An 18,195-nucleotide genomic window follows, 5' to 3' on the forward strand; every position below is an offset into this window, starting at 1 on the left:
GTATGTGTGTGTATGCACACATGTGAGTTCCTGGGCACTTCTGCAAAGACAATCATGTTGTCTGCAGATAGGGACAGTTTTATTTCCTTTCCAATCTGCATGTCTTCTATATTCTTCTCTTCCCTTGGTATAGTTTGAACTTCTAGCACTATGATGAATAAGTGGTGAGAGCAGACATTCTTTACTTGTTCCCAATCTTGGGGTTAGGGGGAAGCATCTAGGCATTCATCATTATATGTAATGTTAATTAGAGGGTTGCTATAGATGTACTTTATCAAGTGGAGGAGGTTCCCCTCCATTTTCCCAAGAGTTTTTATCATGAATAGGTGTGGAATTTTGTCAAATCCTTTTTCTGCATTGATTGGTACGATCATGCCATTTTCTTCATTAGCCTGTTAATGTGGTGGATTGCATTGATTTTTAAAAATAAAGTTTATTTATTTATTTTGAGAGACAGAGGGGTGGGGGGAGAGAAGGAGAGAGGTATAGAGAAGAACAAAGAAAGCTCAAACTGAGTACTTACAACATCCACCCTCCTGACTGGGGAAGCCCCCTGGGCTCTGGTGAAGAGCTGGCTGGAGTCCTGATTGAGGGTCCTGGGCAGAGTGTCCTCCCCTCAGGTGAGACTTCCAGCTAGCTATTCCCACCAGGGCAATACATATACTACCTGAGTGTGATCTATGGTCAGTCATTAAGTTTGCTTATGTGCAGTCCTGAGTGAGCTGTTCGTCTTAACTGTGACACACATCCGGATGGCCAACAGGCACATGAAAAGATGCTCAATGTCACTCCTCATCAGGGAAATACAAATCAAAACCACACTCAGATACCACCTCACACCAGTCAGAGTGGCCAAAATGAACAAATCTGCAGTCAGAGTGGCCAAAATGAACAAATCAGGAGACTATAGATGCTGGAGAGGATGTGGAGAAACAGGAACCCTCTTGCACTGTTGGTGGGAATGCAAACTGGTGCAGCCACTCTGGAAAACAGTGTGGAGGTTTCTCAAAAAATTAAAAATAGGCCTACTCTATGACCCAGCAGTAGCACTGCTAGGAATTTACCCATGGGATACCGGAGTGCTGATGCATAGGGGCACTTGTACCCCAATGTTTATAGCAGCACTTTCAACAATAGCCAAATTATGTAAAGAGTCTAAATGCCCATCAACTGATGAATGGATAAAGAAATTGTGGTTTATATACACAATGGAGTACTATGTGGCAATGAGAAAGAATGAAATATAGCCCTTTGTAGCAATGTGGATAGAACTGGAGAGTGTTATGCTAAGTGAAATAAGTCATACAGAGAAAGACAGATACCATATGATTTCACTCTTATGTGTATCCTGAGAAACTTAACAGAAACCCATGGGAGAGGGGAAGGAAAAAAAAAAAAAAAGAGGTTAGAGTGGGAGAGAGCCAAAGCATAAGAGACTCTTAAAAACTGAGAACAAACTGAGGGTTGATAGGGGGTGGGAGAGAGGGGAGGGTGGGTGATGGGTATTGAAGAGGGCATCTTTTGGGATGAGCACTGGGTGTTGTATGGAAACCAATTTGACAATACATTTCAAAAAAAAAAAATTAACTGTGTCTCACAATCTTAGGAGCCTGGGCATCTGCACATTCCTCTTCCCACCCTGATCCATTCCAAGGGGCCAGCCTGGTCTGGCTCAAGGAAGAGGCTGAGGCATGTTAATTCCTCTTGGAGTCAGGAACAGAAGGGCCAGTTCTGATCCCGAGTCCAGATATGGAGTACAAGCCAAGTACGCCTCCATGACTGCATTCGTGCAGCTCTGGGCAGAAATGCATGACAAATCACACCAATAGCTTCTATTGAATTGATTGAATATGATTGAATCAATCAAAGATTGAATTGAATTCAATCAATGATTGAACTGATGTACTTTGAAGCTGGAGGAAGGGGCCATAAGCCAAGGAATATGGGTAGCCACTAGCTGCTGAAAAAAACAAGGAAAACAGATTCTCCCTTTAGAGCCTCCAGAAAGAATCAAGCCTGACAATACCTTGACTTTAGCTCAGTGAAACCGATGTTGGCCTTCTGACTTCCAGAACTGTTTGAAAGTAAATATGTATTCTTCTGAACCACTAGGTGTTTGTCAGTGTGTTAGAGCAGCTTTGTATAGATAGGAAGCTCATGGATGTGTGTAGATAGTGTATACTGGTGTAGATAGTAACTATGTACAGTAGGATACACAGATCCTCTGTGAACATGGGCATTCTGAACTTCTCTCATTCATCACAGTGCTACTTTGGGCTATTTAAAGTAGGAGAGCCCTGAGATCCACATGTTATTTAAAGAACACTGGGATGCAGCCATGTGTAAGATGAATAGGGTGGAGGGAGATTGAAAAAGGACTATTGCCACCTTTAGGTGGGATGGGTCTTGGGACACCTGGGTGGCTCAGCTGGTTAAGCATCTGACATCCGCTCAGGTCATGATCTCATGGTTCATGAGTTTGAGCCCCACATCGGGCTCTGTGCTGAAAGCCCAGAGCCTGGATCCTGCTTCGTATTCTGTGTCTCCCTCTCTCTCTGCCCACCACCAACCACCGCCCCTACCCCCTGCCCCACCTCTAGCTCATGCTCTGTCTCTGTATTTCTCAAAAATAAATAAAAAACACATTAAACAATTAAAAAAAGTAAGAGGAATGGGTCTTGTTGAAGGAGCTAGAAGTTAGAGTGAGGGGTTAGAGATGGATGGGTACCAGGGACATTTCAAGGAAGTCAGTCTCAGGCTTTGAAGCCTGACTAATGATGAGAGATGAAGAGAGTGACACCAACGATGACGCAAAAGCATGAATAAGTCACACATTCATTAAGAAAGAAGTAAGAGGATTAAAAAGTTTTCTGACAGGTTTTCATCTGTCAAAAATGACTGTACAAGTTAGAGGGGTTATATTCTTTTAGAAGTGAAAGTGCCACTCAGTGCCTTTTAGGTAACATAAATTCTAAATCTGTGACTTTAGGGAAACACACCCTGCTAGTCCTCAAAGACCAAAATATGGCCAGGTGTTTGATTTCTGCATCTTGAAGAAAACTTCCTCTATCTCCCCAGCAGTAAGAGGGATGTTTATTAGCATCCTCGTGAGTTGATGAACTTCCGTATTGACAGATCAAGACCTCTTCTTCGTTATGGTCTGAAATCTTATATTTCAGTTTTTTCCTAGGATATAAATAAAATCGTTTGCAAAACAACGATCAAATGTTTTTTTCTTCTACTCGAAACTGTTGTTCTTAAGCTGAAAATTCCACTGTGAACCCCAAATCTGTGTTCTACCAACCATCCTCAAAGTTTTTAAAACGATGCACAAACACATCTCTTTTATTATTGAACCAAGTCTAAACTCATCCTTCACAGGGACAGCCTGTGGAAATCCAGAGGTGGGATCAGTCTGCTTTTATGATTTGTGTGATTCTATTTATGGAATGCTCAGTTTGTGGCACCGTGCTGATCATGATCCATTAAAACTTTCATTCATTAGAAAGGAAGCCTTCAGGGGCTGGTATTGGGTTTCCACAGGGGCTTTAGCCTAGGAAGATTCTTTTCTATGGGCCTGATATAATAATGTTGTTTTTTACTTATGCATTTATTTTTAATTTAAAAATTTTTATTGAGATGTAATTGACATATAACATTATATTCGTTTCAGGTGTACAACATAATATTTGATATTTGTATATATTGTGGAATAATCACCACAATAAGTCTAGAACGTCCATCACCACAACTAGTTACAAATTTCTTTTTCTTGTGATGAGAGCTTTCAAGATTCATTCTCTTAACAACATTCAGCTATACAGTATGGTGTTATTTAACTGTAGTCACGATGCTGCATGTTACATCCCCAGAACTTATTTATTTTATAATTGGAAGTTTGTACCTCTCAACCCCCTTCACCCATTTCACCTCTGTCCCCCATTCTGGCAACCACCATCTATTCTCTGTATCTACGAATTCTTTCCTTTTTTTCCTTTAGATTTCACATGTAAGTGAGGTCACACAGTGTTTCTTTATTTTTCTGACTTACTTCACTTAGCACAATACCCTCAAGTTTCATTCATGTTGCAAATGGCAAGATTTCCTTCTTTTTTACGGCTAGTATTCTGATATTTATCAGAATGTGTGTGTATGTAGTCACATTTTCTTTATTCATTCATTCATTCATTCATTTATTCATTAATGGACACTTTGGTTTCTAAAATAACTTTGCTATTATAGATGATGTTGCAATGAACATGAGAGGATATATATCTTTTCAAAGTAGTGTTTTCATTCCATGCAGACATGGAATTGTTGGATCATTTGTAATCCTATTTAAAATTCTTTGAGGAGGGGTGCCTGGATGGCTCAGTTGGTTAAGCATCCGACTTTGGCTCAGGTCATGATCTCATAGTTTGTGAGTTGAGGCCCCGCATTGGGCTCTGTGCTGACAGGTCAGAGCCTGGTGCCTGCCTCAGATTCTGTGTCTCCCTCTCTCTCTTTGCCCCTCCCACCTCACACTCTGTCTTTCTCTCTCTCTCAAAAATAAAGATTAAAAAAAAATTTTTTTTATTCTTTGAGGAACTTCGATACTGTTTTCTGTAATAGCTGCACCAATTTACATTCCCACCAACAGTGCACAAGAGTTTTCTTTTCTCCACAGTCTTTCCAACGCTTGTTATTTCTTGTTTTTTTTTTTTTTTTTAAGTTTATTTATTTATTTGGAGAGAGAGAAAGAGAGTGTGAGTGGGGGTAGCGGCAGAGAAGAGGAGAGAGAGAGAGAGAGAGAGAGAGAGAGAGAGAGAGAGAATCCCAAGCAGGCTCCATGCTGTCAGCACAGAGTCTGATGTGGGGCTTGATCTCACAAACTGTGAGATCATGACCTGAGCGAAAATCAAGAGTCGGACACTTAACTGACTGAGCCACCCGGGTGCCCCCTTGTTTTTTGTTTTTGTTTTTTTGATAATAGTCATTCTGACAGGTCTGACAGGTGTGAAGTGATATCTCATTGTGGTTTTGATTTGCATTTCCATGATGATTAGTAATGTTGAGCACCTTTTCCTACACCTGTTGGCTGTATGTCTTTGGGAAAATGTCTATTCACATCCTCTGCCCATTTTTAAATCTGATTTTTTTTTTTTGCTATTGGGTTGTATGAGTTCTTTATATATTATGATAGTAACCCCTTTTCAGACATACATTTGCAAATATTTCCTCCCGTTTGATAGGTTGCCTTTTCATTTTGTTGAGGGTTTCCTTTGGTATGCAGTAGCTTTTTAGTTTGATGTAGTCCTACTTGTTTATTTTTGTTTTTGTTGCCTTTGCTTTTGGTTTCAGAGGCAAAAATTCATTGCCAAGGCTGATGTCAAGGAGCTTATTGCCTACGATTTTTTCTATGAGTTTTATGGTTTCAGGTCTTATGTACAATTCTTTAATTCATTTTGAGTTGACCTTTATGTATGGTGTAATATAGTGGTCTGGTTTCATTCTTTTGCATATGGCTCCCCAGGGTTCCCAATACCCATTTATTGAAGAAACTGTCCTTTCCCCATTGTGTATCCTTGACTCCCTTGTCATAAATTAATTTACCATACATGTGTGGGTTTGTTTCTGGGCTTTCTATTTTGTTTCACCAATCTATGTCTGCATTAATGTCCTTACCATACTGTTTTGATTATTTTAGTTTTGTAATATAGTTTGAAATTAGGAAGTGTGATGCTTCCAGATTTGTTCTTCTTTCTCAAAATTGCTTTGACTGTTTGGGGTCTTGTGGGTTCTATACAAATTTTAGGATTGTGTTTTTATTTCTCTGAAAGGTGGCATTGGGATCTTGATGGGGATTGCATTGACTCTGTAGATTACTTTGGACAGTATCAACATTTTAACAGTATTAATTCTCCCAAACCATGAACATGGAAGTTCTTTTAATTTTAAATTTCCTCCTGACACAGAGAACTCACATAAAGCCTAAATCTGGACCCTGCAGATTGTTTTGTCTTTGTGAAGTAGAGCTACTGTTTTGAATAAAGTTATCTTAATTTTTTTTTTTCAACGTTTATTTATTTTTGGGACAGAGAGAGACAGAGCATGAACGGGGGGAGGGGCAGAGAGAGAGGGAGACACAGAGTCGGAAACAGGCTCCAGGCTCTGAGCCATCAGCCCAGAGCCTGACACGGGGCTCGAACTCACGGACCGCGAGATCGTGACCTGGCTGAAGTCGGACGCTTAACCGACTGCGCCACCCAGGCGCCCCTGAATAAAGTTATCTTAGGGGAGCAACAATTCTGTGGTTGGACTCTCTTTTATTCCTAAATCCATAAATCAAGAACTCCTCCTTTTTGCTTTATTATCATAGATATTGTCATCAACTTCCATTCAGTTGGATATTTGTCAACATTCTAATTTAGTTGTAAGCCTTCAGTTGTCTGTCATACTTCTTAAATAATAAATCGCAAAAGAATCATTTGGGGATCTTATTAGATGCAGTTTCTGGTTCAGTAGGTCAGTGTGTGACCTGAGATTCTGCATTTCTAACCAGCTCCCAGGTGATGTGATGTTGCTGGTCCCCAGCCACACTGTATAATAAGGGTCCATGGGTCATTCTTACCCTGTAAATATCAACTTGCCACATTCAATTGGGTGCTTGTAGCATTTGGTAAGTTTCATAGTTGGGATGAGCAACATCAAAAATTAGCAGTTAAACCATTGCCTTTTCTTTTCGGAAATTACCAAAAACAAGATGAAGAAAACTTGTTCAAGAAAATGGACAAATTCTTGAGAGGTCTAACAATAATGCCTGGAATTTTTAATTATAATTGATTCCTCCTGTTTCTTTTTTGTAGTTTTTTTTTAGATACATGAAATAGTTCAGGGAATATATATTAAGTTTTTTAATAATGTATTTTAAAGATTTAAGAATTTATCTTTCTAAAATACAGAAATTAAAACCTAGACTACTGTAAACTGGAATTTAAAATAGCCAGAGACAATGTCATGGTTTATTTATAAGAATAACAAGCACATTGCATAGGTTCGAGTTTGCACTATTTGACAATCACGTTTTTGCAGCAACACCCATTTCTAAACTTCTGAACTGCTCTTCAGTATTTACTATTGCACCATCTTATTCATTGGTTGACTACCAATTGTATTGAATCTATTAGCTAAGCAAAGATGAAATCCTAATGTGGGTTCCAGTATCGAGGATAAGGTATATGTAAGAATTGTGGGCAATGATGACATCAGAAATGTACCTTGAAATACTCTTGTCAATTACTAAAGCCAGGAGATTGAATGCTTTTTGTTTTATTTCTTGTGTGAAAAGGGTTAGAGGTGGATAAAGAATGTACTGTAAGCGATAATGCATCCAGTTTAGTTGTAAAGTTTGTATTTTGTCGTGATACCATTGAACCAGCTTCCGACTGTGGGGGGTCTATGCCTAAATAGAATTAGCTTTGGGAATTCTCTAATTTTTTCTCTTCCAGTTACATGTCCTTGTGGGATTCAGAATCAAGAGCCTTCCCTTCTACCCTCAAATTCTTTCTTAACATCTTCCCAGTAAGTCTTCCCTATGTACCAAACTATGAGGTGAACTTGAACACCTGTCTCCTTTCCACCTCCTGAATTGTGGGTTCTGCTTTCTGGTCTGTCTTCCTTTGATGTCAGTTAGACCATTTCATCAGTCCAGTTCTTTAAATGGGGAACTACCTCTGTTTCCGTAATAGCCCTGGGGCAGTGGAGTACAGGAGGCATGCAGGGCAGACTGGTGCTCCAGTCACAGCTAGAGCAGGCCTAAGTCAGACTAGAAAATGGGCTGGGTTTCTTTAAAGAGAGGCCAAATTTGCTGGCCTTGGATGGACACTGAGGTTAGGGTACTGGACAGATATGTGTCCAGGATGGAAGAAGTGATGAAGACAGAGTCAAGATGGTGGAGAGATAGGCTTCATTTGGACTCAAGGGTGTGAGGGAAAAGAGGTCAGTTACAAACAGAAACACCCGTAATGATACAACTACCTTGCCTTTCTTTTGAGGAGTTTTAAAAGCAGATAAAAAAATGATTTTTTATTTGAGAGACTGAGCGCATGCATGAGCGAGGGAGAGGGGTAGAGGGAGGGAGAGGGAGAGGGAGAGGGAGAGGGAGAGGGAGAGGGAGAGAGAGAGAGAGAGAGAGAGAGAGAGAGAGAGACAATCCTAAGCAGACTCCATGCTCAGTATGGAGCCCAATGTAGGTCTCGGTCCCATGACCCTAGAATCATGACCTGAGCCGAGATCAAGAGTTGGACACCCAACCGTCTGAACCACCCAGGTGCCCCTAAAAGCAGATATTTAAAAAGACTTGTGAAGGCCATGACTTCGCTTGTAATGAAGCCTGGTTATTTCTTATGTCCCAGGCCTAACTGACCCAGGGCCACGACTTGGCCAAAAACACTTGACCCCCAACACTGGCTACCTCTCTCAAAAGGCTCTGTTTAAGTCAAGACAGATCTCTTCCTGTTATTTCAAAGCACATGTTCTTTTGGCAGAGGCTCATGCTGTCTTAGAAAATCTACTACGTTAGATTTGCTTTGAGCCGGTGTGTTAGCTTCATAGGATGTGGTTTTTAAATGCTACTTAAAAATACACGTTGTACGTCTTCTGTTTGAGATGAGGCTTTTAAGGAGTAATAGACACCACAATAAAAGCCAGCGTGGTTTCTATTGTCAATAAGAGAGGAATTTGCATGGCGTGCTGCTTTTTCATGAGGAGCACTTGCGTAGAGCATCTCTTAGCAACACACAAATCAGCTTTGACACCTGATTCATCTTTAATGTTCAGGTTCACATCAAGTCTTCCCAGTGATGGGACAGATGGAGTCTTTTAAACCAAGCAAGTGAAAGGTGTCACTTTGTGATTTTTCCATCTTTAGGTTGGCAGCAGCCTCAGAGTTTTCCTTTGGTAACATTTTGGAACTGGAATTTTTTTCAGTGTGGCCTCTTTGGTCCTCCAACTCCTCGGTTTCCATTTCCACTTCATGTTTTTCATCCCCAAAGACTTTGTAATGTTGGGATCAACTTTGAGATCAAATCTAAACTCCTGGGGCACCTGGCTGGCTCAGTCAGTTAAGCGACCAATTCTTGATTTTGGCTCAGGTCATGATCTCATGGTCGTAGATCAAGCCCTGTGTTGGGCTCCACACTGATTGTGTGGCCTACTTGGTACTTTCCCTCCCTCTCTCTTTGTCCCTCCCCTGCTCATGCTCTCTTTCTCTCTCTCTTTCTCTCAAAATAAATAAGTCTTAACACATAAAAAAATCTAAATTCCTCAGAGTGGCGTTCAGCGCCCGTCACAAACTGCTTGCTGCTTACTTCTGTCATATCCTCTGCTTCAGCCAAATCAAACAGCCCAGTTATCCAAACATGCTGGGTTCTTTGATATCACTATTTCTTCAAGCCCCTATTGTGTTTCTTTGCTCGGGAAAACTCTTTACTGGCTAAGTTCTGCTAATCTTTCTAGATACTTCTGAATTCTCAGGGATCTTCTTTCTGATTCTTTCAGATTGAGTTAAGGGCATGTCTTGGTCATAGAGCTTTAAAATTGGATTTCAGTTGTTTGCTTTTCTTGTACTTAACTGGGAACTTTTGAGGGACAGGAATTCTGTGTTTCATCTGTATATCTCTCTCCTTTCTGGATGTTTCATTTATCTGAATTTTTCTCTGTCTGTGGCAAAGCTGAATCTTCTCTCCCTGTGAAATAGTAGTTCTTTAATACTGAGCGTTTTGGCCAGAGGCTCAAGGTACTCATTTATGAATTTAACAGTTACTTTTTTGAATTGTTCATACCGTGTCAAGGACGATGCTGTTTATTACTATTGGAAGGATATGAGAGTCAACCATCAGATAAAGAGTTATACTAGATGTAGCATTAAGTGGAAAAAATCTGGAGGAATAAAAAAATTAAAGCAAGGATTTCTGAAAATGCAAGGTAGCACAGAGGCTATACCATGGTTTTATGAAGGTTATCACAAAGGAAGCAAAACTTAAAAGTATTTTTTGAATATGTATTTTGGCAGTTGGTATAGAAACGTTGAATGTAACTCAGTGATTATGGTAACCTCATCAATTTATATATCTTTTTAAAAAAGTTTATTTATTTTGAGAGAGAGAGGGAAAGAGAGGAAGAGAGAGAATCCCAAGCAGTCTCCACACTCAGCACAGAGCCCGATGTGGGGGTCCATCTCACGAACTGTGAGATCATGACCTGAGTCAGAATCAAGAGTTGGGACGCTCAACTGACTGAGCCACCCAGGTGCCCCTAAGTTTATATATCTTAAGCTCAGAAAATAGCCCTCAGTGGTTTGCTTCCACAAAGTTCCTTCTGCCGTAATAGAAGGCAGATACTGCCACACTCCCTAGGAACTGGTGTGTGTAGACTTCTGGAGTTTTTATTTTATTCATATATTTAAACCTTCACCTCGGTTTATTCCTTCATATTCATATATTTAAACCTTCACCTCGGTAAATTAAATTGAACAAAATTTAATTTGTTTAAAAACATGCTGGAAATTTCTTAAGATAATTTAATGAATTCCAATTTTAGAACAATGTTAGAAATGCTAAGTTAGTCTTATATATGGACAACATATTTTATATGTAGAGCCTCTATACTGTCTCAGAAATAGGATCTAAAGGTGTTCCTTTTTCCTTTTGCTTTATTTGGAAAAGAGCAAAAATTAAAAGAAAAAAAAAACCACTTCTTATTTGAAAGTGGGGTAGGATATTATATGTAAAAAAAAGCCTCACAGCCATCCAGTCTTATCCTAGGCTGTTAACGTTTGGGCACTTACTAAATTGACTTCTTTCTAAAGTTATTTATAAATACTGTTGTTAAAACAATCTAGTGATGTGCTGTCTGCTATCTTTTATGATAACAACTTGAAAGGTTCCTTTCTGTACTAACTCTAGCTTTGGTCTGCTTTGATCTGTTTATTTATCACTTAATGTTTTATTTTCAAAAGCATCTGAGGCACATTGTTTTATTTTTTTTTTTAATTTTTTTTTTCAACGTTTATTTATTTTTGGGACAGAGAGAGACAGAGCATGAACGGGGGAGGGGCAGAGAGAGAGGGAGACACAGAATCGGAAACAGGCTCCAGACTCTGAGCCATCAGCCCAGAGCCCGACGCGGGGCTCGAACTCACGGACCGCGAGATCGTGACCTGGCTGAAGTCGGACGTCTAACCGACTGCGCCACCCAGGCGCCCCTGAGGCACATTGTTTTAAAAAAGTCAAACAGTGGGTGCCTGGGTGGCTCAGTCATTTAAGCTCCTAACTTCAGCTCAGGTCATGATCTCATGGTTGGTGAGTTTGAGCCCCGCATCAGGCTCTCTACTGTCAGTGCAGTGCCCGCTTCAGATCCTCTGTCTCCCTCTCTCTCTGCCCCTCTCCCACCCTCATAAATGAATAAACATTAAAAAAAAAAAAAAGTCAAACAGTATAGACATGCAATAAAAAGTGAAAGTTTCCTTTCATTCTTGGGAGTAACCAGTCTGTGTTTTCCTTTATATTCTTCCAGATAACTGAAGTTTGGGTTAAATTAGAACTTTTTTTTAATACAAAAAAAATGGGATCACACTTTCCACACTCTGTCACTTATATTTTCATTTACTAATGCTTTATTTCATAGCTGCTCTTCTCTATCACCACATGTAGGTCCATCCCAGGATTTCTACTGGCTGTATAATATTTCATGGAATGGATTTACTATGGTTTAATAAGCCAGTTGTCCATTAGGTATCTCCAGTTTTCTTTTTTATTACAAATAATGCTGCAGTAATCATTTTCTCATCTTGTATACAGGCATGTATCTCTATAGGGTGATACTTGGACGTGTATATGCTTGGTTGGAGGTATTGCACATGTAAAATTTTGCTGCAATTTAAAAGTTTATATTTTATTCAAGACTTAAACAGTATTTAACCATAAGCAAAAGTTCTGATTTGAAAGTCAACTCTTTTAAAAAGGAAAGGTGGATGGATTCCTTTCTGGAGGGCGCAATGAGATTACATAATTCAGGGAGGACTTTTTGTCATTGTTTTTCTTCTCATGTTTTAACCTGAATTTTATGTGGAATCTTTGAGAGAAAGTACTCCTTGGCCTTTCTGTTGCCTCAAAAAATAAATCTATGTTCTTATTGGTAGCATCTCCTTGATAATGCTGTTATTTCACTGGATGTTAATACTCGTTATGATGAACCATAATTTTAGCTTCATTCTATTCTGTACAATATGACATAGAATAGAATGGGGTAGCATCCGATGGGGTAACTTATCTTAAAAGAAATGTATGAAGTTGACTCTAATAATAAAATTTAAAACCGAGAGTATCCTTTTATATACATATTTGAAGTCCTTTTCTTGTAATCTTAAAAGCAGTTATAATTGTGCCTTATTGAATAAAAGAAAACTTACAGATGAAGCACATTTTCTTTTTCTTTTTTTCTTCATGTTTGTTTATTTTTGAGAAAGCGAGAGCACGTGAGTGGGGGGGGAGAGGCCAGAGAGATGGAGAATCCCAAGCCGGCTCCGTGCTGACAGTGTCGGGGTCCCTCCCGACATGGGGCCTGAACCCTTCAACTGCAGGATCGTGACTTGAGCCGAAACCAATAATTGGATGCTTAACTGACTGAGCCACTCAGGCGCCCCCACATTTTCTTTTTCTGAAAGGATAAGCTAATTGAGGCTACATACCTTACTTTTATGTGGGACGAGTAGGTTTCTGAAGTTCTTTCTGAAGTTCTTCCAGGGCCTTTCATGGAGCCACACACAATTAGGTATTTAGTACTCTTTTAGGCAATATCCCTGTTTAACTCAAGTTTCTTCACATACACCTTTGAGTCCACTTCACTCCAGCTGTTTTTATAGACATATCAAATTGCTATTTGAGAAATACCTTACAGATATTAGATTCATATTTAAAAAAATTTTTTGTGTGATTATTCATTTTTGAAAGACAGAGAGAGACAGAGCACAAGCAGGGGTGGGCAGAGAGAGAGGGGGACACAGAATCTGAAATAGGCTTCAGGCTCTGAGCTGTCAGCACAGAGCCCGATGTGGGGCTCGAACTCAAAAACCACGAGATCATGACCTGAACTGAAGTCGGATGCTCAACTGACTCAGCCACCCAGGCGACCCTAGATTCATATTTAAAAGGCAAATGGGCTCTGGGGCGCCTGGGTGGCGCAGTCGGTTAAGCGTCCGACTTCAACCAGGTCACGACCTCACAGTCCGTGAGTTCGAGCCCCGCGTCGGGCTCTGGGCTGATGGCTCAGAGCCTGGAGCCTGTTTCCGATTCTGTGTCTCCCTCTCTCTCTGCCCCTCCCCCGTTCATGCTCTGTCTCTCTCTGTCCCAAAAATAAATAAACGTTGAAAAAAAAAATTTTAAAAGGCAAATGGGCTCATAGTCTTTACTGCTGTGAAATGTATTATAAACATCTGAGAACCTTAATAGTCAATTCATATATGGTTATGTTATAGATATATATTGGAAGATAGGTATTTGTGTTTCATATAGAACTTTATTATTTATTCTGACGTACAGAAAATGACTTTTTAAAAAAATTCTAAGATTTCATAATCTTTCTAGTCTGACTTGTAAAGGCATATCTGCTAATCTTTTTATTTAGAAGATATACTTCCAAGGAGATGATAGTCATGTATTTTACAGATTATTTTGTTTTCTCTCTTTTTTACAGAAAACAAGCATCGTTATGGGTCCAAGGAGACATTTTCCGATCCAAACTGAAAAATAGACCATCCAATGAAGGGAGTATTAACAAAATTCTTTCTAGCTTGGATGATATGTCTATTGGTGGAAACTTATCTAAAACACAAAACGTGGAAAGATTTGGAGAGGTAAGTTTTCCTCTGGAAGATTTTCATGTCTCCTTAAGACTAATGTTCTGCATTTCTTTGTTTCCTAGCTGAACACATATAACATAGGAATATCTCCTTTCTGAGATGCTGAGAGTGCCAGTATTTTTAGGTGTAGTTATCCACTGATAAGAATCAGAGCAAAGAAAGCAGTTTTCCTTAAAAGTAAAAAAGCTGTAACTTAAGGAACACAATTGTAAAGGAGGGTACTCTGGTTTGGAGAGTATTTACAAAAAGGAAATAGAAAAACAAAGTTTCTATTTGGAGATGGAGATGGATATAAAGAGGAAAAAATAATGTGACAATTGAAAAAATAATATATACCACAAGTGGTTTTGTGAAAGGCTCAAATGCATTTTGGTTTTTAAAATTTATATTTTAAAAACATATTAAGGGGAATTTTTTTTTTTTTAATGGAGGCTCTACTGTTTCCGATTCTGTGTCTCCCTCTGTCTCTGCCCCTCACCCGTTTATGCTCTGTCTCTCTCTGTCCCAAAAATAAATCAATGTTGGAAAAAAAAATAAAAAATAAATGGAGGCTCTATATTATAAGCAAACCACTTTAAACTGGTAATATCCATGGTCTCATTTAATCTTTATAACTAACTGGTGAATTAGGCAGTATGATCTCCATTAAAAAGGGGGTTTTAAAATTTATTTGAGAGGGAGAGATAGAGAAAGAGAGAGAGAGGAGAGACAGTGGGGTGAGGGGCAGAGGGAAAGAGAGAGAGAATCCCAAGCAGACTCCATGTGGAGCCGGATGTGGGGCTCAATCCCACAATCCTGGGATCCTGACCTGAGCCAAAATCGAGTTGGACACTTAACTGACTGAGCCACCCAAGCACCCCTCTATTTTATAGTAAGGAAATTGAATGTCACCGAAGTTCTAACCTCTGTGATTCCATTCCACATCTATCTGATTCTGAATCTGTTTTTTCTGTTACACCCTGCTACCTAAAAATGGAAGTGACTTACAACAGGTAGGATCATGGGCATTTTTGGAGCTAGAAGCAACCTTGAAATCATTTGTTCCACTTCCCCTCTGGTGCGGATCAGAAACCAGGGCCCCACCAACTCTGTTGCTTGCTGAAGGTCACAGCATTAATAGTAGGACTACCTTGAGACTAGGAGTCTACCTCCTGGGTTAGCTTTTTCTACCACAATATGCCTGAGGTAAGCTAAGCGCTTGGTTTGTATTCATATTTTTATGTCCCTAAAGGAACAAAAAAAAGCCGTAGAAAATATTTAAGCCACAAGTGTGGATTTCCATCCTATTTGGATGTTTGACCCGGACAAGGGCCTTGAACAAAAGTCTGTGGTTCCGGCTTGGCCCTCAGGGAACCCCAAATGGAAGGAACACATCATAACTCTCTTAGGTCAACAAGTGGCATGCCAAACAGGTTTCTTTCACCAAGAAAGATACCCGGAGTGCTTGTGCTAGGGAGAGTGGGCTTTCTTCAAGGACACAGGATGGGGACTGCCGGAAGATCCAATTTTTCAGCCCCATGGTCTCTACTCCAGGACAGCCACTGATGAAGCGGCCAAGTTTACTGGTGTGAGTCATCTGTCCTGACAAAATGTCAGTCTCAGCCAAGGTCATGTTGATGTTCACAGCCTTTGTTAACTTTTTCTTGTCTCTTTGTAGTAGTCTGGCCTATTCAAAGCAAACAAAAAGGATCTGAACTGACATTTTAATGTGATACTATAGCTAAGCAAGAATACTTTTCTTGCTCTGGTCAGCATTTCCTTCTTAGGGTTTGTTCAAGTAAACAGGACTTGGAGTCATGACCTCTGAAAAGAGGCATATACAATTTATCCATCTATCTGAGAAACATATTTATCTTATGGGAATATAATGTTTCCTTTGTCATAATCTGTATTAAACTAACATCTGGTAGTTAGAACATTTTGTTCTCATACTTTTTTAGATCTCTTTTAGTCGAATTTAAGAATAATTAACATTTATTTCTCACTAGAAGATGAAAAATGAAATATGATTGAAATTTAAAATGTCAATTTTATTTATTTATTTATTTAATTAGGATTTATTGTCAAATTGGCTAACATACAGTGTGTACAGTGTGCTCTTGGTTTTTGGGGTAGATTCCCATGGTTCATCGCTTACATATAACACCCAGTGCTCATCCCAACAAGTGCCCTCCTCAGTGCCCAGCACTCATTGTGCCCTCTCCCTCACCCTCCCATCCACCCTCAGTTTGTTCTCTGTGTTTTATAGTCTCTTATGGTTTTCCTCCCTCTCGTTTGAAACTATTTTTTCCCCCTTCCCTTCCCCTGTAGTCTTCTGTTAAGTTTCTCAAGATCCACATAGGGTGAAAACATATGATGTCTGTCCTTCTCTGACCTACTAAGATAAGTCAGTTTTAAATATGAGCATGTGTTCAGGTATTGGGCAGTTTCTCTTCCTCTTCCTTATTCCCAGAACCCCCAATTTATTACCTTAACTCTAGCCATTCAGAAGTGTTACTATTTTTGAAATTAGAGTGCAGAAATGACAGAATTCAGAAATAACACTGAATGATGGTGCACTTAAGATCTCAGACAGTGCCATATATGCAGGTTTGGGGCCATGTTATAGTTAGGTGATGCCCTGTATAAATATTAAGCCCTTTTCTCTCTATGCTTACCTAGTGCCAGCTCCAAAACATTACAGGAATAGGGGGAGTTAGTTTCCTCGAAAGCGAATGTAAGAGAGTTAATGATATCTTCGTCATTCTCATGAATTCCAAGTGGGAAAATAAGTTGAGAATGTTGCAAGGATTTTTACGTGTTTCAAGCTCCTTACCAATGTTCAGGATAGAAGTCCATGAAAATTCTGGATTTATTCAGTTTGTGTGTAAAGGAAGTGCAAAAAGGGAGTATTCTTCTAGAGGTTGCTTTTTGTTTTTCCTTTTTAAAAGCAATATCAGATTGAAAATAGAGATGGTAAATTATATATATATATATTTACATATATATATATATTTATAGTTAATGTTTATTTATTTTTGAGAGAGAGAGGCAGAGACAGAGCATGGGTGAGGGAGGGGCAGAACAGAATCCGAAGCAGGTTCCAGGCTCTGAGCTGCCAGCACAGAGCCCGACGCAGGGCTTGAACCATGGACCTCGAGATCATGACCTGAGCCCAAGTCTGATGCTTAATCAGCTGAGCCACCCAGGTGCCCTGTGGGGCTGTTATTTAAACAGAAGTTCTCTGGCCTCAGAGTCTGTACTCAGCCACGCACCGTGAGGCCTTTCTCTGTATCATGCCGCCTCCCCATGATGTCCTACATGTGGCTTTAGTATATTGCATCAGCAATTTTTTTTAAATAAAAAAATTTTATTTAGTTTATTTTTTGAGAGAGAGACAGAGCAAGTGAGCAGGAGAGGGACAGAGAGAATCCTAAGAAGGCTCTGAGCTGTCAGCACAGAGCCTGACATGGGACTTGAACTCATGAACCATGAGATCCTGACCTGAGCTGAAGTCCAGAGTCAGACACTTAACCGACTGAGCCACCAGGCACCCATACATCAGTAACTTTGAACATAACCTTAGCCAGCCTGTCCTAATACATTTCTCCTGGAACTGTGATTGTTGTTAACTTTTCCTACTCCAGGGTGATAATCCAATATTAGCACACCAAACAGATGCTCTTGACTTCGAGACATTAATTAGGTATGAGTGCTGCTAATGTTCAGACAAGTTCACATAAATTGACAATCAGGTAAATAAGAATGTAGTGTTTTATTTAATTAATTAATTTATTTTTAAAGATTTGATTTTTAAGCAATCTCTACACCCAAGTGTGGGGCTGGAACCCACAACCTGAAATCAAGAGTTGAACACTCCACCAACTGAGCCATCCAGGCACCCTGAGAATGTAGTGTTTTAATGACATCAAGATACTGTAATTTATAAAGTCCTTTGCTCTTTTACATCAAATGCTCATGTTCAGGGTGCATCTTAGAAAAAAATCCATGAAGTCAAAAATTAAATCTTTAAGGCCCTACTTTCAAGCACTGTTCTGTCCACTCTTATTTTTAATGTTTATTTATTTGAGAGAGAGAGAGAGGGGGCACACACAAGCAGGGAAGGGCAGAGAGATGGGGGAACAGGATCTGAAGCAGGTTCTGTGCTGACAGCAGAGAGCCCGATGTGGGGTTCAAACTCACAAATTGTGAGATGGACGTGAGCCGAAGTCGTTTGCTTTTTTTTTTTTAATGCTTTTTAAATGTTTGTTTATTTTTGAGAGAGAGAGAGGCAGAGTGTGAGTGGGGGAGGGGCAGAA

The 18,195-nt window shown here is 39.7% G+C and overlaps 1 protein-coding gene across 8 annotated transcripts in view; it reads left to right on the plus strand.

Moving 5' to 3' along the window:
• The window catches only part of CDC14A (cell division cycle 14A), a 188,182-nt gene that overhangs the window by 128,976 nt on the left and 41,011 nt on the right, over window positions 1-18,195 (plus strand). For all 8 annotated transcript variants that reach the window (XR_005788797.1, XM_040471106.1, XM_040471102.1 and 5 more), the window contains one exon: window positions 13,732-13,891. Coding sequence is in view for 7 of the 8 variants with exons in the window: in XM_040471106.1 (XP_040327040.1) it covers window positions 13,732-13,891 (160 nt within the window). In the remaining variant the exon portion in view is untranslated. The remainder of the gene's footprint in view (window positions 1-13,731; window positions 13,892-18,195) is intronic.

Source organism: Herpailurus yagouaroundi, unplaced genomic scaffold (assembly GCF_014898765.1).
Source record: "Herpailurus yagouaroundi ecotype Mexico unplaced genomic scaffold, PumYag 77, whole genome shotgun sequence".
Taxonomy (NCBI): Eukaryota; Metazoa; Chordata; class Mammalia; order Carnivora; family Felidae; genus Herpailurus; species Herpailurus yagouaroundi.